Genomic DNA, 25,415 nt, shown 5'->3' on the forward strand with positions numbered 1-25,415 from the left:
AGGGACGGCGGCGCCCGCGGAGCTCCAGCCAATGAACGTCGCGCAGGGCGGGCCCTCCGAGTCCCATACGGACATTTTCTCGGCTTCTCTCCACCCCTTTTCCTACACTCCCCCTCCCTCTCCCAACCCGCCTTTGGCATCCCCTTCCTGGGAGCTGGGAGCCAATCGGGCTGGCGGAAGGGAGGCTGCGCTGCTCGGGGATTGGCCGAGGCGCCGGAGTGGCAGCCGAGCCGCCCTGTAGCCGCGCGGAAGGCCTCCCCGGAGCAGGGGAGGGGCGGGATTTCTCAGGGAACAGAGAAGCGGGCAGCGCTCGGCGGCGGCCGTCCTGAGACGGTTGGTCTGTGGCCGCGGTCCCCCTTCCTATTCCCCCGGCCCCCTCACGGGAGCCCGAGGCCTGCCTGGCCGCCAACTCGTCCGCCCAGGCTCGGCCCGGCCTTCTGCCTTTTCCTCAGCGCGGGGATCTGGCGCCCGGAGGAGAAAGACGGGAGCCCCGGACGAGGATTGGCCGCGCCGGCTCTGAGGCGAGGCGCTCACCGGCGGCCGCGGCGGCACGCAGGTGAGAGGTGAGGGGGGGGCGCGCGAGGCGGGGAGGGAGGGAGGGGGCAGCGCGCGCGGCGTGACGAGAGTCGAGGCTGCGGGAGGGGGGGCGCGCGCGGCTAGAGGGCGGGGCCTGGAGGCGTGTGGCGCGCGCGCTCGAGCGTGCAGGGGAGGGCGGGCCCGGCCGCCGCCTCTCTGCCAATCGCAGCTCCGGGTGCTGCCCGGCTCCGCCCCCTCGCTCCCGAACGGCCGCGGCGGCCCCCGCCGTCCCTGCAGGCTCCGCCCCCTTCGCTCCTCGCCCGCCGCGGGGGCGGGCCACCCGCCAGGCTCCGCCCCCTCCCGTCATGCCTTCCCCCTCCCCTCCGGTGGCGGCCTCCGCCTCGGCCCGGCCAGGCTCCTCCCCGGCGACGCGGAGAGGCGGGGCCGAGCCGGTCCCTCCCGCCGCCGCCGCCGCCGCGGGCGGGCTCCCCGAGCCCATCGTCCCCAGCCGGGGCGCCGTTCCTCCCTGCGGAGTGCTGCGAGGCCTCCTTCCCCTCCCCCCGTGGCCTTTGGGGCGGGGGCTGCGTTCTTTGATGGGGGGCCCTTTAGCCCTCCCCCCCGCCAGCATCGCCCTTGCCCCCCTTTCCTCCCCCTTTTAGACCAATTCGGGGGGGCGGCCAAAGTCCAGCACATCTGGAGAGCCACAGCTGGTCAGTTTGCTTAAATACCGAATTACAACCTCTGGCCCTTTCCAATTCCTTGGTATTTTATTATGGTTTTATTTTAACTTAATATCTGCTATGTAGTATTGTCCACATATGTTTTATATTGTTCATTTATATATTTATACACACACACACACACACACACACACATTTTGCCCCATTTTACGTCCTTTCTTGACAGAGCTGTTAAATGAATCACTGCAGTTCTTTAAGTTAGCAACAGGGTTGTTAAGTGAGTCTGGCTTCTCCATTGATGTTGCTTGTGAGAAAGTTGTAAAAGAGGGTCACGTGACACGTGCATACACACACACGCACACGCGCACACACACACACACACACACAACCCCGGGGGACACTGCAGCTGTTATAAATGTGAGTCTGTTGCCAAGCATCCGAATTTTGATCACGTGACCATGGAGATGCTGCAACGGTCATCATAAGTGTGAAAAAAGGTCCTAAGTCACTTTTTAACGTGCCGTTGTAATTTTGGTCACTAAATGAACAGTTGTAATTTGAGGATAAATATACTGACGCTTCGTTTAGACTGTATCAGTGATTGCATGACCTCTGTAGATTTATGTTAAATAAATAAGAGAGTGGGAGGAAGGCTGCTGGGCCCAAATCTGCCCCCTTGCCCTTTGGGGAAGGGGAGCTCCCGTTGCAGCTGGGGGGTGTTGTTCTTTTATGGTATGGCGGTCCCAGCCCCCTCCCCGGGCTTCCTCACTTCCATCACCGCCTGCTAAATCCCTTCTATGCTTTTGAACACAAACACACTTGGCTGAGAGACGCCCAGCCTGCTGGAAGGATGCAGCTTCTAAGCAAAAAAGGGGGGGGGGGCAGAAACTTCCTTAATTGTTGGGGCAGCAAAGAGAAATTAATGTAGGGTATTCAAGGCAGGGGATCTAAGGATTTTCTTATTGCAATTTGTTAATGGACGGGATCTTAAGAGACCCTCTAATCTGGTCTTTCCTAAAGTTGGTGGCTTTAAGACCAGAATTCCCCAGCCAGCATCTTCAAGTTGTGGAGGAGTTCAATTCCCAGAACTGCTCAGAGCTTATAACCCATACCATGCTTTTTAGATCAGTGTTTTTCAGCCTTGACATCTTTGAAGATTTGTGGACTTCAACTCCCAGAATTCTCTGCCAGCTGGCTGGGGAATTCTGAGAGTTGAAATCCATACCTCCTAAAAGTTCCCAACTTTGAGAAACACTGCAGTCTGATCTCACCCTCTCAACAGGGCCAGAATCCACTCCTCCTAAAACACACTGAGAGATGGATGGGTTATCCAGCCTCTGGATCCACCATTCTTCCTTTGATTATTTCAGTTTTTAGTTTGGTAGCCGCATTTTATATGCTGCTCTTCAGGTATCCAATGCTTGGGGGGGGCACATCACTGACGGAGAGGGAGGGGAAAGGATTGGTCAGTTCTAACCTGAGCACCGAATTGCAAGCACAAGCGATGAATGCAGCGTCCCTGTGTCTGCTGGAGGAATCTTTTGAGGTGGTGGTGGTAGTCCAGACGCTCTGGCTTAGTGCAATGTGTGGGGACACCCTTGTGAGACCTCAGTGGACTTTTGCATATCGGCTCCTTGCTGTTCAGCCCGTTGCTTTGAATCTTGTTTGACTCCCTTGTGTCTCTGCCGGGCTTTCTGTCCTCAGATGCTCCATATCGCCACACCAACAGGCAGTCCTCGGCCAGACACCAGGGTGTGCTAAAATGGGATTTACTCCTATTAAGTCTCCTCTTGAGTGTGCTTTAAATGGAATGATTCAGTGCGCAGCCTTTTGTGAGAGGCTGTTTAAATATAATAGTTGTTAGCGGTATGAAATTGTGAGGACAAGCGGCTGGCGAGCGAACCTTTTCCCTTTGTTTATTTCCTATTTTAGGAATGCAAAGCTTAATTAATCCCCTGGTCAGAAATAGACAGCTAGCTTAGCGTGGATGAGTGAGCACCTAACATTTCTCTCAGTTATAAGATTGTGAGTTTTGTTTTTTTGTTTTTTTAACTGAGCTATTTTTTCTTCTTCTTTGAGAAATTTGAGATTTCTTCACGTTTTATTCTGCATTGCTACTTAAATGTGCAAGGATCTATTTGCAAAGTCTTTTGTAATGTTAATATTCCTTTATGTTTGGTTTGCCATCATGATGCTAACTACCAAAAATGCAGTAGTATTCATAGTTCCTTGGGGCTCAAGTTTCATTTTCTTTCTTTTTTTCCATTTTATTTATTTTGCTGCTTGGATACCAAGAAAAAATGGCTTTGATCATCTGACAAACTGTTGGGTTTGCATAAGTATATTAATTTTAATAATGTATATATTCATATCTTGAACTAAAAACACAAACTGGGCTTTATAAACCACGGTAGCTGTGTTTGACTAAATCAGACCCGAGCAATGTTTGGGTTTAGTGTAAAATACTTAGATGCAAATCTGTTGATTTAGTGGGATAAAGATAGGATGCTAGTCACAGATTTATTTTTTTTATTAAAAAGGCTGTGCAATTACGAACTCAAAACTCAAGGAACTATACTTAGATGTCACTTACATTACACACTTTATGGCAGGTGAAGAGTTGTTGGACAGAAGCTTTTTAGTTCTTGAAAAAAAAGTTGCATTCTGAACTTCCAATTTTTACTGGATTATATTTTACGCCTTCCAGTACATCACAAAATGTAATTCTGTCAGGTATCAGATCCGCTATTGCTTCAGTGAGCTTTTCGCCCAGTCTAATGCATCAACAATAAAATTAGTTCATGCCTTTATTAATAATATGTATTTCACAGATTGATGTCATAATCCAGCTTTTTTCCAATTTATGGCATCCCAAATGCGTTGTATCAATAGATACATGGAACTGATGTTCAATATATCTAGTGTTTCCCCCCCCCCAAAGCTTGGCAACTTTAAGATGTATGGACTTCAATTCCCAGAACCCTTTATGGGTACCTGAGGTCAGGATTTATCCAAGACTGTCCCTTAAAGATGTTCCAGAACTTGTGAACGTTTGAAATGTGAGTCATGTCAGAACTGGTGTGGGCAGCCAGGTTTTATGAATGGTTTCCCTTTCTTGATCGTTGTTCAGATTTAATCCAGCGATGGAAAGCTTGAACAATGAAGTCGGAACCAGAAATACACTTTACTTTTTTCCCCTTAGCCTTTCTTTTCCCGTGCATTTCCACAATTTTCTTCCCGAGTAATAAAATTAAATCTAATTCATAAAGTCCCTCCCACTTTCTTTCTGCCATGGTCCAAAAGACTGAAAGATCTTCTATGGAAATAACTCACTGGAGGGACTAACTATTGATTATGCATTCCTTCCCTTATCAAAGTTTGACCTGAAACTTTTTATTGAAAACAGAACAGGTGATTTATTTTTTCCCCCGTGCTTTCATTTCTCCTTGAATGTTTAGATCCACCAAGTGGTGGAATGTTAGTGTATCCTTTCAAACCTCATTGAGGATTCCCTCCCCCCTTAATTTTTGGCCTGTGTTTGTATATATTTGCTATTCCAATAAATATGCCTCAGGTTTGGGGGTCAAAACACGGTAGGGAACCTTCTAGTGTCAGCACCTTCAATTTCCCCCTTAGTGGTGAAGGTTTATCTTTTGACGTGAAATGCTTTCTTCAGGGATATTTTCACGGATTAATTTTCATGTATTCGGTGGCTCATTAAACATGTTCAATTATTGCAATGAAATGCCCGTACATTTGTATAATTCATCTTCACTGCCGGCAGAAAGACAAAAAGCACAGTCCACGTAGAAGGAACTAATACCTTAACTCGTTAAATACTTTCATTTTAGGTGCCGAAGAAGGGAAATAGGGTAACCTCAGTCAACCTTAAAACGGGATGGTCATTCACGTAACACAGATCTGCCGTCTCTGGGGCTTAAGCACGGGTACACGTATGTTAATTAGACCAAAGTGTCTTGTCTGCTCTATAAATAAAAGCTGATAGTAATCAAAGGCAGATGTTGACTTCGGCGGGCACAGATTTGATTTGAGGGTGTGAAGGATGAGTTGGGGAGGTGTGGGGGGGGGAAATCCATTTCATTTAATACATTTCTATTCTGGCAAGCGAGTTTAAAGGAGGCCAGAGGGACGGGTGTTGGTTTCAAAAGGCTTGTTTGCTCATCGTTCTGAAAGAGAAAAGGGTTTCTAATTCTTCAGTATCCTTTGCAGCAGCTCTCTCTGCCTAATCCTGTGGGCAGTTCACTAGCAGCTGCTTCAAAGCACGCGCAAGGTGTGTGTTTCGTTGGGAGCAAAGCATGAGAGGATATTTACTATGCTTCTCTGCTGCTGAATCCAAGTGACTCATTCACGCAACTGTGGTGCCAGTAAAGCGTACAATAAACGCTTTAGATGCAATTAGGGCTCTCTCTCGCTCTCTCTCCTGACATGTTTCAGAATTAATACGCCGAGGGAAGATGATGCATTGCTTAATTCGCTTCTGTTTGGCCTCTCGAGCCACAGGGGTTCTTAGATGCTGCAGATTACAATCGAGATATATGTGATTCTGGAAGTTGAAGCCCACAGGTCTTAAAAGAAGTTGCAAAGGACGGACACCCTTCACTTAGATCATTTAAGGTTGAGAGGGGGTGGCTGATTGCCTTTCCAGGTAGTCCTTGACTTAGAACCTTTTGTTTAGTGAGCGTTTGAAGTTAACAACAGCGCTGAAAAAAGTGATTGATGACCATTTTGCACACTTAGCGATCATCGCAGCATCTCCATGGTCACATGATCAACATTTGGCCACTTGGCGACTGACTCAAATTGATGACGGTTTCAATATCCTGGGGTCAGGTGATCCCCTTTTGCGACCTTCTGGCAAGCAAAGTCAATGCGGGAGCTCAACAAGTGTGTTACTAATTCAACTAATTACTGATTTAAGAGCCGTGGTGGCGCAGTGGTTAGAGTGCAGGACTACAAGCTAATTCTGCTGACTGTCAGCAGTTCGATTCTCACCAACTCAAGGTGGACTCAGCCTTCCTTCCTTCTGAGGTCAGTAAAATGAGAATCCAGATTGTTGGGGGAGCAAGATGCTGTAAAGCACTGTGAAGGGGTATATAAGTGCTATTGCTATCTATCCTCTATCTGTGTATCTGGTGGTACAGTGGTTAGAATGCAGCATTGTAGGCAAACTGCCCACAGCCAGGAGTTCGATGCTGACAGGCTCAAGGTTGACTCAGCCTTCCATCTTTCCGAGCTCAGTAAAGTGAGGACCCAGATTGTTGGTGGCCAAATGCTGACTCTATAAACTGTTTAGAGGGCGCTGTGAAGCGGTATATAAGTCTGTGCTACTGCTATTAACGGCAATGATTCACTTAATGATTGTGGAAAGAAAGGTGGCAAAATGTGGCAAAGCTCCCTTAGTGACAGAAAGTTTGGTCTCAGTTCTGGTCATTAAGTCGAGGCCTATTTGATCTCTTTCCGTCTCTCTACAGGATTCGTAGCGCTTTCCTGAGCATGAATTCAGAATGAAGCGGCGAGTGGAGGAACAGGAATCGCCCGTCTATGCGTCCCAGCAGAGGCGCATCGCCAGCAGCGCCGAACCCTTCCAGCACCAACATCGCGTGCTCGCTCCGGCCCCCCCTGTATATGAATCTGTTTCGGAGACCATGCAATCCGCTACCGGGATCCAGTACTCCGTCACTCCCAGCTACCAGGTAAGCGCTGAAGTGACTCCTGGGAGAAGGAGCTGCACAACAGCGAAAAGTTGTGTTTGTTCTTCTGCCTTTGAGAAATCCTTTTAGACAGTTCAGCTAATAGCGTCACCCAAATTTCTTTTTTTTTCCCGCCTCAACTGAAAGAAGGATTCCTTGCCCTTGCGTGAACGTGGGCGGGGTCCTGCTGGTCCCTAACCTCTGTGCCTTTTCTTCCCTCCCCCTCACCAGGTGTCCACGGTTCCTCAGAGTTCCAACAGCCATGGACCCGCCTTAGCCACCGTCCACAGCGGGCACCACCACCCCACCCCCGTCCAGCCCCACGGGAGCCAAGTGGCGCAGAGCCACGCTCACCCGACTCCGCCAGCAGCGCCAGTCCAGGGGCAGCAGCAGTTCCAGAGGCTGAAGGTGAGTCTGGCCGGAGGGGCCACAGGGGCACGTGAAGCATCTTCAAACTCAACCGTAAAAAGAAATTCCGTGGGTTTTGTGCAGGTTTGTTGAGCTGCGTTTTGATGTGTGGCGATTGTGCCTTTTGTTCACAGGTGAACTATTGGTGCTTTTTTGATGAGTTTGTTTTATCCTTCCCCCTCCCACACACACACACAAAGCCACATTGGATATATTTGTTGGTTTATTCGTTTATCTGCTCCACTTTTACATACTTTTAGGTGGGAAGCCAGTAAAGACACAGCAGCATTGATTCACTCCACTCCTCCTTCCGTCCTCAGTGGTGTAGAAAATGAAATGGCTGCTTTGGCTGCTAACAGCTTTGGAAGACTTTGTATTTAGCTTAACATTTAATCACTTAATCATTTTCCTAAACGCTTTGTGCTGAGCAGTGCAAAAAGCATTAAAGCTTTGGAAGCAAAGTCAGTTCTGAATGCTTTGAAGAGAGTGCATCTCTAGCAGAACATTAACATACCTCGGAACCATTCCTTTTAATCTAATAATAGACTTAAATTGAGATTAACCTTTTAAATTTAAGTTTATTACAGCTCATTTCTTTTTTATCAGCCAAACCAATCTTCCTGATCCCACGGATGTTCAATTCTTTTACTTAAAATTTGTTGGGAACTTGCTGCTTCATAAATGTTTTTAAGCCTTTAGTTCAGTTTTGAACATTTAAATAAGGTTCACTTTTATCAGTGTTTTGTCTGGACTAAGTTTACTCTTGAAAGCGTGGAGATGAAATGTTGTTGGAAAGGGGTGTTTTCAACTTGAGTTATTTTGGCTGCAGGTGGAAGATGCTCTTTCCTACCTTGACCAGGTGAAGCTGCAATTTGGTAGCCAGCCTCAAGTCTACAATGACTTCTTGGACATAATGAAGGAGTTTAAATCTCAAAGGTATACAGAATGGCTGCTTGTCTACGCTGGTTTTTATTTTCCTTCATTGGACGGGCATCCAACCGTTAACGAACAGTAGTGAACATAAATGTAGTCTAATGCATAAAACTTGACCAATCTTATAATAATTCTCTCTTATCCCCAAACACTAATGTCTGCCTAGGGTTTCCTGTAGTTATTTTTCTCCGTGGCGGACCATAGAATCTAGTGGGCTTGTGGCCATAAGGGATGCATCTGAATACGTCTCGTCTTTGACCGTGTCGGAATTTGTGGCAGGTCTCTGACCTCTTTCTTTTCCTCCCTGCGCAGCATCGACACTCCCGGGGTGATCAGCCGTGTCTCCCAGCTCTTCAAAGGCCACCCAGATTTGATCATGGGTTTCAACACCTTCCTGCCTCCCGGCTACAAAATCGAAGTCCAGACCAACGACATGGTGAACGTGACCACCCCGGGGCAGGTGCACCAAATCCCAGCCCATGGCCTCCAGCCCCAGCCGCAGCCCCAGCCCCAGCACCCGTCTCAACCTTCGGCACAATCCGCTCCCACCCCAGCGCAGCCAGCACCGCAGCCCCCACCCGCCAAGATCAGCAAGGTCAGTGCAAGCTAAGTAGGCGGGCTTGGCTTAGAAACGGGGGAAAGGAGGGACTCAAGCCACGAGGGTTTCTGGGCATCGGAGGTGCTGACGAAAGAATGGAATATGGGATGGAAAGTAGAATAGAATAAAGGAAAGGACCTTGGAGGTCATCTAGTCCAACCCGCTGCCCAAGCAGGAAGTGCTCTTGAAGGACAGGCGAAGACCCTAACAAATGACATTTAAGGGCGGAGTTTACAAAATAGCTGGAAGATTTACAGCAGGGGTGTCAAACCGCTGGCTCCAGCCAGGGGAAAAAAAACTCATGATACGTTGCGACACGTCATGTGACGCAATGACTTTGACACCCCTGATTTACAGGAAGTCCTCAGCATGCGACCACAGTTGGAACTAGAATTTCTTTTGCTAAGCAAGGGCGGTTCTGGAGTGAGCCACACCCAATTTTATGACCTTTCTGTTAAGCAGATCACCACGGTCGTTAAGCAAATCCATCTTCCCCCGTCAGCTTGGTTGTCGGAAGCCGGTTGGGACGGTCATAAAAGGCTGACCCTGGGATGCTGCAACTGTCGTAAATGCAGATGGTCCTCAACTTACGACTACAATTGAGGCCCAGATTTCTGTTGCTAAGTGAGACATTTGCTAAAGTGGATCTTGCCCCGTTTGAGGACAATTTCTTGCCACAGTTGTTAAGCGAATCACTGCGCTGGTTAAATCAGTAACATGGTCATTAAGTGAATCTGGCTTCCCCCGTGGACTTTGCTGGTCAGAAGGTCGCAAAAGGGGATCAGGTCACACACAAACACACACACACACACACACACACACACACACACCCAGAACACTGCAACTGTCGTAATACGAGTCAGTTGCCCAGTGTCCGAATTCTGATCACGTGGCTATAGGCTTGCTGCAATGGTCCCAGGTGTGAAAACCGCTCACGTCACCTTTTTCAGTGCCAGTTTAATTTCAAACAGTTGCTAAGCAAGCTGGTGTAAGTCGAGGATTCCCTGTAGATGCCGCTTGCCAAGTGCCTTAATTCTGATCACGTGACCCTGGAGGTACTGCGGTGGCCTTAAATGTGAGGACTGGTCCTAAGCCAGTTTTTTTTAAGTGTCCTTGTAACTTCAAATGGATGCTAAGCAGATGGTCATAAGTGGGGGACTACCTGCAGTTACCTACCTCCGTCCCAAAGCCACCCTAACCCTTTGGCTCTGCTTTTCCAGCCCTCCCAGCTACAGGCGCATACGCCCGCCAGCCAGCAGGCCCCTCCCGCCCCCTATGCGTCGCCCCGCTCTCCGCCGGTCCAGCCCCACACGCCCGTGACAATCTCTCTGGGGACGACCCCGTCCCTCCAGAACAATCAGCCCGTCGAGTTCAACCACGCCATCAACTACGTCAACAAGATCAAGAACCGTTTCCAAGGGCAGCCGGACATTTACAAGGCTTTTTTGGAGATCCTCCACACCTATCAGGTGAGTCAGCCAGCTGTTCCTTCCAGAGGTTGCTCTGAAATCGGAGAGCGGGGGCGGGGGGGCTGTTGAGCAGAAGAAAGTTTGTTTTTTTGGCAAAGCAGGAGGAGTTTTGTCGATGGGCAGTGGGACAGAGAGTAATGCCTGCTTGGCGATAAATAGTTGGAATTTGCTGCTCTGGGTTTGCTGCAAGAGCGAAGCTTTTTCCACAAGTGTAAAAAAAAACAACCCCTGAAATAGATGCAGGCGGAGCTAAGGAAAGGTAATTTGCCTCTCCGGTGTCTGCTTTTTGGTGACAACTCTGGGGCAAAGCAAAAAATGCCTCCAGTGTCTTTTTCAGCGGCTCTTCTTTTGAAATCTCCAGCTGGGGTGTCCTCATTTTTTTAAAAAATATTTTTTTTAAGGCTCAGAGAGCAGAAATGGACGAAGGGCAGCTGCCTTTAAAGTTGCCCTTCCTTCCTTCCTTCCTTCCTTCCTTCCTTCCTTCCTTCCTTCCTTCCTTCCTTCCTTCCTCCCTCCCTCCCTCCCTCCCTCCCTCCCTCCCTCCCTCCCTCCTTCCTCTGTCTCCTAACAGAAAGAGCAGCGAAATGCCAAGGAAGCCGGCGGGAACTACACCCCGGCGTTGACTGAACAGGAAGTCTATGCCCAGGTGGCGCGCCTCTTTAAGAACCAGGAGGACTTGCTCTCCGAATTTGGGCAGTTCTTGCCAGACGCAAACAGCTCGGTTGTGAGTGATCTCTATTCTGACAACTTGCATTGACTTCCAGTTCCCGGCAACCCACTTCCGGGTCAACCATGGGTTCATTTAGTTTAGTGACCGCTGCAAAAAAAAAAAAGATTGTAAAATTGGGTCGGTCTCATGAGTCGCCCTATTTAGACCATCACGAGTTGTTTTTATTTTATTTTCTTTTATTTTAGTATATTGGTAAAATTTATTGGCCGCTCATCTTTCCAAAAGGTAACTGGGTGGCTTACAGTCATAAAAGACAGATCTACATTAAAACGCAAATAAATTAAAACCACAGAACATGTGGGGAGGGCGGGGGTGGAGGAGGGTGGGTGGGTGGGATCTGTTATTACTCAATCAGCCACTTCCGCTGTGCTGTTTCCCCATTGGGCCTCAAACCAATGGCCAGAGCCAAGTCTTTAGGGCCTTACGAAAGGATGGGAGGGTTGGGGGGGACCGGATGTTCCAGAGGGCAGCAGCCACAGCAGAGGAGGCCCTCCTCCTGGATGCCAGGGCCAGCCGGAATAATCAGGCTGACGGGACCCGCAGCAGGCCGCCTCTGTTGGCACGTATGGGGCAGGCCATTCCTGATGGGGTGAAACGGTCCCTCAAGTAACCTGGACCCACAAGTTACGGCTGTGATGGGCCAGCTCTTTTGCAGTCGTAACTCGAGGAGTATCCGTATATGACCTGAGCAGAACGTGACCCTAGGGTCAAAAATCATTTTTCGGATGGCCTGCATTCATAGCCTCTTAGCTGGTTAATTCTTGTGAAACATTTTTACACGTTCTCAACACAACCTTGTTTGTGCTTCTTTCCGATCAGCTCTTGAGCAAGACCACTGCGGAGAAAGTGGAGTCCGTGAGAAACGACCACGGAGGCACCATTAAGAAGCCCCAGCTCAACAGCAAGCAGCAGAGGCCCAATCAGAATGGCTGCCAAATCCGGAGGCACGCCACCACGGGGGTCACCCCACCCGTGAAGGTGAGGACCTCCGTTACCACTTTCACCTCAAGGCTGCAGCTGGTGGCAGTTGCACAGTACTTGGCTACAAGCACTTAGCAAATAAAAACAATATATGGCATGCTAATGTTCCGCCCTGATTTTCTCCCGCTAATAATATAGTGCTTTAATTTTAGGAACTAGTTAAGAACACCTAAGGGATCTTTAATGTTATAAAGCTATATTTTCTACAGCACTTTCCCATTTTACTGACGCTACTGAGTTAAGAATTTCAGTGGGATAGACTGCGCTACGTGAGGCACACCAGAAACTTAATTTCTTAATAGTTCAGGTCTGGTCTGGCCCCTGGAAAAGGGAATGGGAAAAAAGTTGTAACCCCGAGTCAAGTAGGGAACAACTGATCTACAACTGCAGTGTTTTTTTAGTTCCACGTTTAGGCTGTCTGGAGTAATAATTTAAATTTAAATTGATTACTTAATTACTCCATATTTCCCAAGGAAAAGGTGCAGAGAACTGTAACCCGTCATTCAGATTTCGCGTCCCTTAATTCAGGGGTCTCCAACCATGGCAACTTTACAACTTGCGGACTTCAACTCCCAGAATTCCTCAGCCGGCACAGCTTTAGCCTGCCTTAATTAACAAACGCTTGTCCTATCAAAGTGGTATTGATAACTGTGCAGTTATTCCTCTCCTGTTGTTTAACTACAAGGTAGCTCAGCAAATTTAAAATGTGTTGTGGTAGATGTCACTTATTTATTATTTTTTTGGTGGTGGGGGGTTGTTTGCGTGCTCTCTCTCTCTCTCCAGAAGAAACCAAAGCTTAATTTGAAGGACCCGTCCTTTGCAGAAGCTGGCAAACATGGGACAGAGTCTCTGTTCTTTGACAAGGTAAGAGCGCGGATCAGACCCCTTTGCCTTGCTTAGCAAAAGAAATTCTTACCTCGATTGTTGTAAGTCGAGCATTATTTGTAAGACAGAAGTTGAGTTTATTTTTAATGACGTTTTTCAGGCTGTTCAACGGTTTATTGCATGTAGGGGTTTATCTGGGGTCCACAAGGGATTATATAGTTTGGGTCGTGATGCATTTCCTCCTTGCCCTTTGGCTCTCCCTGGAATAAATACACCCATTTCCCAGCCCCACCTACATTGTGACTGTTGGTTGGTGAGCTTAGAATTGTGCTAATGGGAGAGGGTTGAAATTGTTCCTTTGCGGGAGAGGCTCACCACCTCTTTTCCAACTTTCTCGTCCTTGTTCTCTTCCGGTTCCACCGTTCAGGTCCGCAAGGCGCTGCGCAGCACAGAGGCCTACGAGAACTTCCTCCGCTGCCTCGTCATTTTCAATCAGGAGGTCATTTCCCGAGCTGAGCTCGTACAGCTGGTTTCTCCATTTCTGGGGTAAGTGGGCTTAACTGACTGGCCCTTTAGTGTGCTGCCTTGTGGGCCAGACGACATGCAGCGGGGGACTGAAAATAAGCTGCCTAAAGTTGCTTGGATAATGAAAATGGGCAAGAGGTAAATTTAATAAGTAAATAATACATAAATCCACAAGCGGAGGGCATCATGCTTGTTCCCTCTGCCAGCCAGCTCAGAGTTCAAGGAGTAGAGATTTTTCTTTCCCAATTATTGGTGAGGTCTGTGGTACCAGAATAGCAAATTTCACCACCGAAGGGGAAGGGAGGAATGTTTTAAATAGGCAGAGGTTGCATCTTTCTCTGTATAAGATCGTTAACAGCCCATCAAACGTTTAAAACTTCCTAAGAAGCATAAAAATCTCCCTGCCCCGGCAACGCTAAGCCAGTGTATTCTGTCTGCATTAGTTTTCATTTTGTTCTTTTTCAGAAAATTCCCTGAGTTGTTCACTTGGTTTAAAAACTTCCTGGGCTACAAAGAATCCGCACATCTGGAGAGCTTCCCGAAGGAGCGAGCTACCGAGGGGATAGCGATGGAGATAGACTATGCTTCGTGCAAACGGCTGGGCTCCAGCTACCGAGCCTTGCCTAAAAGTTACCAGCAGCCCAAATGCACAGGCCGGACACCCTTGTGTAGGGAGGTAAGCTGGCCATCTTTCCCTCCTTTGGGGATGAGGATGCTGCTGAAACCTAGCAAGAGTGACGTGGCCTCCAGGGATTCTTCCCTCCTCCCCCCTCCCCCCCAAATAATTACAGGTAATCCTTGGTTTATGACAGCCATTGGGACTGGAATTGCTGTAACTAATGTTACAGCAGTCCTGGTGGTGTGGTTAAGCAAGGACCTCGCTTGACTTGAGACTTCTGATTTCCTGCCGTCTTCCCCATTGACTTTGCGGGAAGCCGGCAGGGAGTGTCAGAAATTGTGATCATGTGATCGCAGGACACTTCAGTGGCCAGAATCCCAAGGACCTGTCGCAGGTCCCCTCGTTCAGCTCCGTTGTAAGTTTCAACAGTTGCTGAACAAATGGTCATAAGCTGAGGATTACCTGTATTGATATTACCACTTGGCCTTTTTCCTGTATCCCCTGGGCTCCATTACTAAACTGAGTGGAACTGATGAAAGGCAGAGCCAGGAGTCTGAAACATAGCCACGGAAGACGTGGAGAAGACCAGCAGGATACCCAAGAGACTTAAAAATGACCAGTGAAAAGGATTAAATCTCTCTATGAATGTGAAGTTCCTTCAGTGGGGGATACCCATAACATGAGGCCTTTATTGAATGCATTATCAGGTTGGGCTTAAAATTCCCTTTTTAAAGCCTGGCCCACTAGGGCAGGGGTCCCCAACACCCAGTCCGTGGACCAGTAGCGGGCCGCGACATGCCAGCAACTGATTCACATAAACAAGCAAAGCCCCATCCGTGGGGTGCAGGTAGCACACAAAACCAGGCATCCTCCAGTACGTGGAAGAACCTCTCTCCACAGAACCGGTCCCTAGTGCCTAAAAGGTTAGGGACCTTTGCACTATGGGATGTGCTAATAGTATTCCCGTAGTATCTCGGTAGCAATCCCCTTTTCGCCCACAAGGGGGCGTCCTTGCACAGCAGGCCATTCCCTTGTGATATTTCCTGATGATTTTCAGACCAAGCCGGCCACCGAGTCAGCAATGTCCTCTCAGCAATCCGATCAGCCTTTTTCCACAGCTGCCAGAATAAGGTTTTATCTCGTCGGCAGCAACCGTCTTCTTTCTTTCTCCCCTGCTAAGGTTTTGAACGACACCTGGGTCTCCTTCCCATCCTGGTCCGAAGATTCCACGTTTGTGAGCTCGAAGAAGACTCAGTACGAAGAGCACATCTACCGATGCGAGGACGAACGGTTTGAGGTAGGTCAAAGAGGCCTTCAATTTCCAGGTACGGTTATCAGGGGACTCATCTCGGATGGCAAATCAGAGTATTAACAACTGGAAGAATGGGCACCAGGCAGCATTTCCCGATTGGACAGCTCCCGGCTACAATCAGTCCTCGGTTTAGCGACCACAATCGAGCGCAAATTTCTGCTGCTAAGCGAGACCGTTGTTAAGTGAATTTGGCCCCATCGGATGACTTTCCTTGCCAAGTGGATCACCGCACTTGTTAAGTTGGTCACACAGTCGTTAAGTGAATCTGGCTGGCTTCCTCATGGACTTTTGCTTGTCATGAGGTCAAAAAAAGGGATCACGTCACACACACACCGGGACACTGCGACCCATCGTAAATAAGAGTTGTCAAGCCTCTGAACTTTGGTCACATGACCAGGGAGATGCTGCGGTGGTCGTAAGTGTGGGAAAATGGTCATCAGTCACTTTTCCCAGTGACAGTCACAAAATGAGAGGTGGTAAATCGAGGACTACCTGTACATTTGAAATCAAATCCCACTTGGGAAGCTGAAATGCAGCCTTTTCCTGCGATGCTATGGAATTTTCCCATTTCAGAAGGTTAACTAACGTTATGAGCTCACTTCGTTGTTAGCCTGGCTAACTGAGCTTTTCTTTCCCTCCCCTTTTCTCAGCTGGATGTGGTCTTGGAGACCAACCTAGCCACCATCCGGGTCTTGGAAACGATACAGAAGAAACTCTCCCGCTTATCGGCGGAAGAGCAAGCCAAATACCGTCTTGACAACACCTTGGGGGGCTCTTCCGAAGTCATCCACCGCAAAGCTCTGCAGAGGATATACGCGGACAAAGCTGCCGACATCATCGATGGCCTTCGGAAAAATCCAGCCGTCGCCGTCCCCATTGTGTTGAAAAGGTATCCATCTGCTCATCTGATCAAGCCACCAGATGTCCTAAACCAGGGGTGGGGGACCTTGAAGACTTGTGGACTTCAACTCCCAGAACTCCACAAGTCATAAAGGAGCCATAGTTTTCCCCCATGCTGGCTCAGGAATACTGGGAGTTGAAGTACATAAGTCATAAAAGAGCCAAGGTCCTAAACAAAGATGTCTCTCTCACGCCCCCTCTTTTTTTTTGGTCTTCCGACCTAGGTTGAAAATGAAAGAAGAGGAATGGCGGGAAGCCCAGAGGGGATTCAACAAAGTGTGGCGGGAACAGAACGAGAAATACTATTTGAAATCCCTGGACCATCAGGGCATCAACTTCAAGCAGAACGACACCAAGGTCCTGCGATCCAAGAGTCTTCTGAGTGAGATTGAGACCATTTACGACGAGGTGCGTTTGAGGTGCCTTTCTCTGCCTTCGCTCAGGCCATTCTCTTGGAGTCCGCTTCGGCTTCTCCCTGACCACTTGCTGAGAAGAAGAAAGTAGTCGGTGTTCCTAGGACTTCAGAATTCGTTGGAGGGGCTCCAGGCATCTGCTTTTTGAAGGCTTCGTACTTCATCATAAATTCAGTAGACTTTCCTTATGCGATTGAATGGTAGCTTCCGTTTTTCTTCTTTCCATTCCTTCGTGCTTCCAGAAGGAACTCGAATGACATTCCTGGCCCTTGGCTGATAAATCTGTTATTGAAAGGTGTCCAGCCTTAGTTCTTCTCCAGGAAGGGCCCACTTTCTGCCCTATTCCCATTTGCTACAGGCAGATGAAGGTGTCAATGCTTCAAGAGTTGAGAATAGTGGGGCACAATAAGCCAGAGGTCCCCAACCTTTTGGCTACCAGGGACCGGTTCTGTGGAGAAAGGTTTTCCACGGACCAAAGGGTGCGTGGTTTTGTGTGCTGCCTGCATCTCGCGGATGGGGCTTTCCTTGCTTGTGCGGACCGTTTGCTGGCATGCTGCGGCCTGGTACCGGTCCACGTTTCGCTTCTCATCCAAGAAGTTTCTTCGCCTCTGACTGGATGGTGGAGGATGGAAGTCAGACCTGAAGAAGCTTCTTGGCGGAGAAGCGAAACGTCTTCAAGGAGAAACGAGATGACCTGGATGGCTGAAAATCTCCATAGATCTTCCAGCCTTGTTTGTTTCTCGGGTTTTTCAGAGGCAAGAACAAACATCTGAAGACAACACCGGCCCTCACCTGTCCCTGGCTTACGAGGACAAGCAGATCCTGGATGACGCGGCCTCCTTGATCATCCACCACGTGAAGCGTCAGACGGGCATCCAGAAAGAGGACAAGTACAAAATCAAGCAGATCATGTACCACTTCATCCCGGACCTCCTTTTTGCTCAGCGAGGGGAGCTCTCTGACCTGGAGGAGGAGGAAGAGGAGGAGATGGATGTGGACGAGAACTCGGGGGCGGTGAAGAAGCACAACGGGGTGGGGGGCAGCTCCCCCAAAGCCAAGCTGCTCTTCAGCAGCACCGCCGCTCAGAAGCTGCGCAGCCTGGACGAGGCCTACAACCTCTTCTACGTCAACAACAACTGGTACATCTTCCTGCGCCTCCACCAGATCCTGTGCCTGCGGCTGTTGCGGATCTACAGCCAGGCGGAGCGGCAGATCGAGGTGGACAGTCGGGAGCGGGAATGGGAGCGGGAAGTGCTGGGCGTGAAACGAGAAAAGAGCGACACTCCGGCCATCCAGCTACGCTTGAAAGACCCTCGTGAGTGGCGCTCTGGGGCGGGGGAGACGTTGGCCGGCCTTGGGGGAGGGCGCTGCAGGTGGACCCCCACCCCGGCCCAGGCTTGGTCCTTTAGTTAAGAAAGGCCCCCGGCTCCCTCTGTGGCCGAAAACTACGCTTTTACCAAAAGCCAAGCCCTCCGCTGTGATCTGCAAGGCTTTTAGTAAAAGCACAGGTAGTCCTTGACTTACGACCACCACGGAGCCCAAAATGACTGTGGTTAAGTGGGGCTTGCCCCCATTTTACGACTTTTCTGGCCACGGCTGTTAAGTGGATCTGGCTTGCCCATTAACTCTGCTCGCCTAACTGGCAGGGCTGGCGCTTCCCTTGCAAGTCCTTCCATTGAGTTTGTTCTGCCCCTCTCTCCCACTTCTGCCCCCTCTTCCCTCCCTCCCTCCCACCCCCAATTTTAGTGGACATCGAAGTGGAAGACTACTACCCTGCCTTCCTGGACATGGTGCGGAATCTCCTAGACGGCAACATGGATTCCTCCCAGTACGAGGACTCGCTGCGCGACATGTTCACCATTCATGCCTACATTGCGTTCACCATGGACAAGCTCATCCAGAGTATTGTCAGACAGGTGATTCGGAGGGGGGGGGGAAAGGAGAGGGAAAGCAGGGAGAGAGGAAAGGGGAGGGGGAATAGGGAGAGAGGGAGAAGTGTGTGTGTGTGTGTGGGGGGGGGGGTTATGTGTGTACAGTAGTTGAAAGAGAGAAGGGGGAAAGCAGTGCCAGAGATGGCTGCTTATCGTCTGTATAAGTCTACAACTTCAAAAGTTGACGCCCCAGCAAGAAGCCGGGAGTCTTCATGGCTTCAAGGACCTTTAAGGGGGGAAGGCACCATTTGCCCTCCCCAACCCTGCAACAGCCAAGCCGTGGCCACTGCTGGGCTGCGCCCCATGGCTGTAGAGACTGGCTGCTGGAAGCAGAGCAGCAGGGCAGGACAAGGCCGCGTTGGTGGCACAGAGGAAGCATCTGCTCAGCTTCCTGCCCTGATGGCCCCGGGGCCGAGGGAAAGAGGTTAGAAGTTCAGCCATTGGAGGTGGTTTTGCCTAGACATGTTGCCTGCTGGCACGGCTGGCCTCAGGCGCAGCATCTGTACGGCTGAAGGAAACCTGCACCTGGTGCTTGAGCTTCCCCCCCCCAAAAAAGCATCTTAATGTTCTTTCTCTCTCTTTTTTTTAAAAAAAAATTCAGCTCCAGCACATAGTGAGTGATGAAATCTGCGTGCAGGTGACTGAGCTCTACTTGTCGGAGAGCCACAACGGTGCAACGGGAGGGCTGCTGACCTCACAGCCCTCTCGCTCCCTGGTGGAAACGGCCTATCAGCGCAAAGCCGAGCAGTTGATGCAGGATGAGAACTGTTTCAAGGTGACCAGGGTTGTTGGGCCTGCTGGCCTTGGAAGAGCAAAGGCATGGAGAGGGAGGGTTGCTTATTAGAAGCAGGGGAGGGGAGGGAGGGGTAGGTTGGTCTTCCTACAAATCTGCAAAGATGCATTTCGTATTCCCCAAGTCCATTTTATTTCATGCGGCCTGTAGAGATGCAACTTTTGGGGCTGCATCAATGAAGGAGATATCAAGGATTTTCTGGGCAACTTTAGCTGCAGTCAGACTTGTCTCGAGCAATTACAGAGCGCCAGATTTTTGTGGGAACTTGCACGCTTCGTCAAAGGCAGGAGTTGGGTAGAGGGTGGGGTGATTTTTGATCAGTTTTTCTTCTCACTGGTGGAAATATGACTCCAGGTTGCTTGGAATGATTTATGACTGGCAGAAGCTGGGAGAAATCTGCTGTTCCTCCTACTTTCGATGTGCCATTTTTCCTGGAAGCTTTTCAGCTTCCTCTTCCCAGTGAACAAAGCCCTCTTCTCTCCCTCCCCCCCCCCCTCCACTCCCATCAATCTGAGCTTCTCACACACAAAAACACTCATACTACAACTTTCCTCTTGGCTTTATTAAGCCGACAGTCTGTTCTCTGCTTTTAACGTGGGTTATGACTTATGCCAAAACCCTTCAGGGTAAAATACTGCAACTGTCTCTTGACGGAAGCTGCGTGCCAGCGATGAAATTCATGGCTGCTTGGGGCAATCCTGACTTCTGGCTGCCTTTTCAAACCGAACCCTTGGCTAATCTGAAGCGTCGGCTGTTTTCATAGTGCCCTGTACAAAGCCAGCTCGTGATTCACATCACTGATTTGGGGGAGCCTGTTTTTTTTTTTTCTTTCTTTCTTTCTTTCTTTCTTTCTTTCTTTCTTTCTTTCTTTCTTTCTTTCTTTCTTTCTTTCTTTCTTTCTTTCTTTCTTTCTTTCTTTCTTTCTTTTCAACGACCATTTGGCCAGCAGTTTTGACTCTCTGTGTTTTGCTGGGTAGATGATGTTCGTTCAGAGCCGAGGCCACGTTCAGTTAACCATTGAACTGCTGGATACAGAAGAGGAGAACTCTGACGATCCTGTTGAGGCAGAGGTAAAAGGGGGTCCTGGTCAGTTAGCGGTTTTACAGTCGTCTTGTGCCCAGTCAGGCAAGTGTTTTTAAACATGCAAAGCCCAACCCAGCAGGGATGGCCTTGGGAGGAAGAGCTACAGACTAGCCCCCAGAAGGAAAAAGGGGCACGGAAAGCATCTCCGAAAGGATCTTCTCAAATTTTGTGGAAAGTAAAAACAAAGGAAGGGAAAAACGCTTTCAGACTTGCAAGGTTCTGTCGCTATAACTTTGCAATAAAGGTGGTGTTAGAATTCCTCATACAGCAGAAAAGCTGTTTCCCCCCTCCCTCCCCCCTCCCCTTTAGGAGTTGACTGACCGTCTCTTGGTTCCCTTTTCAGCGTTGGACGGATTACGTGGATCGCTATGTCAACTCTGACTCCACGTCTCCGGAACTGCGGGAGCAGCTGGCCCAGAAGCCGGTGTTTCTGCCCAGGTGAGAGAACACAGCCCATCCTCCACCCGTACTGGAAGCACCCATGCGCTGTTTTGAGGCATGCTTTGCTTCTAGCCGTGCTCCCTGCTCTGCTGGGCTGGGGAGGGAAGAGGGAAACGGTGGAGTCCTCGGTGCTTTTTGAGTGTGGTGGAAGGTTGTCCGGATTCCCAGGAGGGAGGAGGGGCTGCAAGGAGGAGGAGCAAGGGATAGCACGGTTTAGATACTTGGTGTCTGAGAAAGCGGGTGAAGACAGCTCCTCCTCAAGAGTTCCCAGAGACTAGGTTTTTCTTTGTGTGCAAAGATTCAGTTTGGCCAGATTTCTGTCTTGGGGGTGAGGAATAATAAAGGAAACAGCTTGTCTGTCTTGCTTTTGGGAACCCGAGCCCAAGCTTGGCAGTTCTCCCGCAGACCTTTAGATAAGCTCGTCAGCGTTAACGCAACTTCTGCAGTAAAACCACCAAGCTCAGAGAGCGCCGAGGATCCCACAGCTCAACCCTGAGCTGCAGAGAGCCTTCGCTTTCGTCATGGGGGGGGGGGCAGTCGGTAGCTCAGGGGCTCAACGTGGCACCCAGATGCTCCCAGGGATGGCCTCCGGACGGCCCTCTGCCTTCCGTGAGCCAAGCCTTGACCCCCTCCGGCAGAGGGTGGGGCGTTCAGGCAGACCCTAACTCCAGCGGGGGCTCTCCGCTTCTCAGGAACCTGCGGCAGATCCGTAAGTGCCAGCGAGGTCGGGAGCAGCAAGAGAAGGACGGCAAAGAGGCGCTGGGCAAGAAGCCCCTGGAGAACGTGGAGAGCTTGGACAAGCTGGAGTGCAAGTTCAAGCTGAACTCCTACAAGATGGTCTACGTCATCAAGTCGGAAGACTACATGTACCGGAGGACCGCCCTGCTGCGCGCCCATCAGGTGGGCCCAGGAGGAGGAAGCCAGGGAGCCTGGTCCTCTTTTGGGGGGGGTTCATCTAGGGAAGGTGGTTGTTTGAGGGGAGGGGGCTGGAGGTGAGAAGAACCATTGGATGGGGCTGACATGCGCAGCGGTCAATCCGAGCCAGACACGAGAGCGGGGTGGGGATGTCTACCACTTGCCCTTTACTCTTTACTCCCACATACCTTTGGGGGGGGAAGGGGCTCCTTGGAATTTAAAATCGCCCCGTTTTAGGCCTCATGCAAGTGCTGCCCCCACGTTTTTTGTCTTAAAATGCAAGGTGGAAGGAGATGGATGGATAGATAGAGGGAAAAAAGAAAGAGAAGCAGAAAGATGATCGTCCCTTTGGATGATCACCATCAACCACACGATCAGAAAAGGCTTGCTCTGCCCCGGGCATCGCAGGGCGGGAACAGGGACACCTTGCCCTAGTTAGGATCTGGTCCATGCCTGACCGCTTGCAGGCCCCCCCGGCCACCAGGGTGTCCATCCAGGGGGGCATTTTTCCAAGATGGCCACCCTAACTGCCTTCCCCTCCCACAGTCCCACGAGCGGGTCAGCAAGAGGCTGCACCAGCGTTTCCAGGCCTGGGTGGACCGGTGGACGAAAGAGCACGTCACCCGCGAGATGGCGGCCGAGACCAGCCAGTGGCTCATGGGGGAAGCCCTGGAGGGGCTGCTGCCCTGCACCACCACCTGCGAGGCCGAGGACTTGCATTTTGTGAGCATCAACAAATACCGCGTGAAGTACAGCGCAACCTGTAAGACGCCCTAAACGCCGGGAGGGGGGAAAAGAGGGAAACCGAAACGTGTTTGGCTGGAGGGGAGGGCAGGAGCGCAGCCCCCCCTCCCTTCCCGCGGGAGGGCGTGTGGCCGGCGCGGGGCAAATAAAAGAGGGATGGCTTCCTCTTTCCCCGCTTCCCCCTCCTCCGCGCGGCTCCGCAACCCGCCACTTCACTCCGACCGGAGACGTCCCCGGGCCTGTTTCCCCATCAGTCTTGTGGAACCGAAGCTGGTCCAGCAGCCGGGAGCGCCGACGTCGGGCCCGAGGCCGGCGCGGGAGGTCCGGGAGGCGCCCGAGGGAGACGCACCTGGCCTCTGTCCACCAGCAGCAGCAGCCGCCACAGCCCTGATCTTTTAGGGGCTGGCAGTAGCTTGGCGAGACTTGGTGCGTGGCATACACCCCCCCTCCCTTTATGACCCCCTCCCCATCTCCTCCCCCCCCCCCCCGGCATGCCTGCCTCCCGAAAGACAGGAGGTTTCAAGCCAGAATCTTTGAAGGAGCATCAGAAGTGCTGCGTCCCTCCTCTCCACGGGACTCGGCGGCAGACTTTTTGCCAAACTTTTCCGCCGCTTTCCGAGTTCTGCAGACCGAGCAGGGGGTGGGTGGGTCAGACCCATCGGCGCCTGAGGGCGGGGTCTGCCGTTTCGACTTTTCCTTCTCATCCGTTGCGTTCCTGTGACTGGGACTCGTCCGACGTCCCTAAACCGATTTGAGATCAGTCTGTTCTTTCTAGTGCCAGTGGAACTCTTGTTTTATTTGGGTTTTATGATGATGATGACGATGACGATGACTATTATTACGTTTTGTACCTGCTTGTTTTACTAGGCTCTTAGTGCCGTGCACCAGCTGTCCACACAAACACACTCTTTCTCTCTGTCTCTCTTTCTCTCACACAGACACACAAAAATCTGCTCAGTCACACATGCACGCTTTGACAATAGCAGCCACAACCAATTTTAAACCGGTTCTTTCTCCTCCGCTCCCCCTTCCTGGTTTTTTGGTTTTTTTTTTTTTTGTAAATAAATGTATATATTTGTCGATTTTTTTTTAATTAAAAGAATAAGTGTGCTTAATGTGCTAGTACAACTCTAACTAGCCTTTTTTGAGTTACCAGATGGTTTCAGGGTTTGTAGTGTTTTACAGGCGAGGGCGGCCAAGTCATTTTATTACACTTTCTACCAAAGGGAGTTTTCACTGTAATGCTTTGTGTGAAGGTTTCTCTTTTTTTCTTTTTTTAGTAAAAATAAATGAAACCCAACCCGCCACCACCCCAGCCAAAAATCATAATAAATGGAGAAGGATCTTAATTCTTCCTGGGAAAGAGAGACAGGGCTTGCCTGCCAGGTCTTCCAGCCCAGCCAATTCACACTTTGGGGAAACTGAGGCTGGCCTCCCTCGTTGAGGAGGATTTGCGCTTTTTTGTGCAGATTTCTCCGCAGCATTGGGGAAATAAAAGGCTGTAGGTGACAAGCCAGCATTTAACAGACCTGCCTTCCTCTGCGCGTCTGGGTGGAGACGGGTCCCGAAATATCGAAAGAGGCTGAGATGAAAGACGGGATTTTGGCTTTTGAGCTGGGTCTTGGCAAAACGACCCTGGCAGCTTGTGAGCAGCCGTAAGATTGGCGGCCTTGTGCTTTTCAAAAAGATGGGCTTCCCTGCACATGGGGTGTTGGTTTTTGCTTGTGCAAACACGCACTCACACGCACACACACACACACACACACTCAGTCCAGCAGTCTCAGAACAGTCTTGTGATGGTCCAAGGCAAGCAGACGGAAAGGAGGAAAGACATCGGCAGGAATTCTCTCACGCTACTGGAAACGGGGGGAGGGGGGGGAGGTGGAGTTGGTAGGGCAGGGAGGGGGAAACACCCCAGGGAAGAAGACAACACAGCAGCTCCTCCGAGCCAGAACCCAATAAGCAAAATCTTGAGTATGCCAGCAATAAACTAACCTCCCCCCCACACACACATGCTCCCGCCCGGCCCTGTTAATAAAAGAGGTTGGGAAGGGGCTTGGGGGGAGGATTGGCAGGGGCCATTGCGGCGTGCCCTGCTCAGCTTGTGTGCTTCTTCCCTCTGCTCCACTCTCAGAATCCTCTCTGGAGCTTCTGTCCCTCCACTCCCTGGCGGGCTGTCCAAACGAGGAGGTCTTGGCCGAACAGCTTCTGCCCTGGTTTTCTTCCATGAATTTTGCCCAAGATTCTCCTTGAGCCAGGCAGAAAAATTGTGATTTCCCAAGTGTGGGAGGGGACAGAATCGCCTTCAACCATACCAAACCCCCCCCCCCCAGATCTCTCTCTAGTGAGGATTCCCAAGGTTGATCTTCCCCCTCTCCCCTGTTCCCATTATCCTGGTGTCTTGACATCTAAGATGCAAGGTGCAATCCTGGCCTGTGCCAACAGCAACACAAGGTGTTCCTTCTGATTTTAAAATGGCTTTCGTATTCTATAATGTGCTGCTTCTTCCTTCTTTTTCTTCTTCTCTTATTCTTCTTCTTCCTCTACCCTTACTTTTCCTTTCCTCTTCTTGTTATCCTCTCCCTTCTCTTTCTTTTTCTTCTCTTCCTTCTCCTTTTTTGCCATCTAATTCATGTGATGATTTCTATACAGATGTTGTAAACTTGACTGTAGTGCAGTATGTCCATTAAACTATCAGGGCTAGTTGTGTGCCAATATGGGTTGTCCTTCCTGATCACTCCTGGTCAGCCACAAAGGATCTGGGCTGTCTTCACAGACGGTATCTCCAAAGACGCCTAGTCAGATCTCTTCATTCTGATGTGGCGTCTCTGGTGTGTGCAGAAGGTTGGCATCGGCCCGGATTCCCCTCGTGGTTCAAAAGCTACGGT

The 25,415-nt window shown here is 50.2% G+C and overlaps 1 protein-coding gene across 3 annotated transcripts; it reads left to right on the forward strand.

Moving 5' to 3' along the window:
* The first annotated feature begins 216 nt into the window (after positions 1-216).
* On the forward strand, positions 217-25,230 carry SIN3A (SIN3 transcription regulator family member A). 3 transcript variants are annotated; one of them, XM_083371633.1, is made up of 22 exons: positions 217-556; positions 6,136-6,245; positions 6,689-6,910; positions 7,139-7,315; positions 8,145-8,251; positions 8,561-8,843; positions 10,067-10,315; positions 10,887-11,039; positions 11,865-12,023; positions 12,810-12,890; positions 13,279-13,397; positions 13,842-14,052; positions 15,176-15,292; positions 15,958-16,196; positions 16,432-16,615; positions 17,374-17,935; positions 18,367-18,536; positions 19,153-19,326; positions 20,322-20,414; positions 20,771-20,865; positions 21,561-21,768; positions 22,330-25,230. In XM_083371633.1, the coding sequence occupies exons 3-22, from the start codon at positions 6,722-6,724 to the stop codon at positions 22,558-22,560; spliced, it is 3,801 nt and encodes a 1,266-aa protein (XP_083227759.1). In that variant the 5' UTR covers positions 217-556; positions 6,136-6,245; positions 6,689-6,721; the 3' UTR covers positions 22,561-25,230. The 3 variants fall into 3 exon arrangements, with proteins under 3 accessions (XP_083227759.1, XP_083227758.1, XP_083227760.1); XM_083371632.1 differs by lacking the exon at positions 6,136-6,245; XM_083371634.1 differs by lacking the exon at positions 6,136-6,245 and having other exon boundaries at positions 12,813-12,890.
* The last annotated feature ends 185 nt before the right edge of the window (positions 25,231-25,415 follow it).

The sequence above is a fragment of the Vipera ursinii genome, assembly GCF_947247035.1.
Source record: "Vipera ursinii genome assembly, chromosome: 11".
Taxonomy (NCBI): domain Eukaryota; kingdom Metazoa; phylum Chordata; class Lepidosauria; order Squamata; family Viperidae; genus Vipera; species Vipera ursinii.

What these genes read in the sequence shown, in the direction of transcription:
- SIN3A (XM_083371633.1), top strand. Translation starts at nt 6,722, where the DNA reads ATGAAGCGGCGAGTGGAGGAACAGGAATCGCCCGTCTATGCGTCCCAG. An exon ending in CCGTCACTCCCAGCTACCAG is followed by an intron (nt 6,911 to 7,138) that starts GTAAGCGCTGAA and finishes CCCCCTCACCAG; the next exon opens with GTGTCCACGGTTCCTCAGAG. An exon ending in ACGATCCTGTTGAGGCAGAG is followed by an intron (nt 20,415 to 20,770) that starts GTAAAAGGGGGT and finishes TTCCCTTTTCAG; the next exon opens with CGTTGGACGGATTACGTGGA.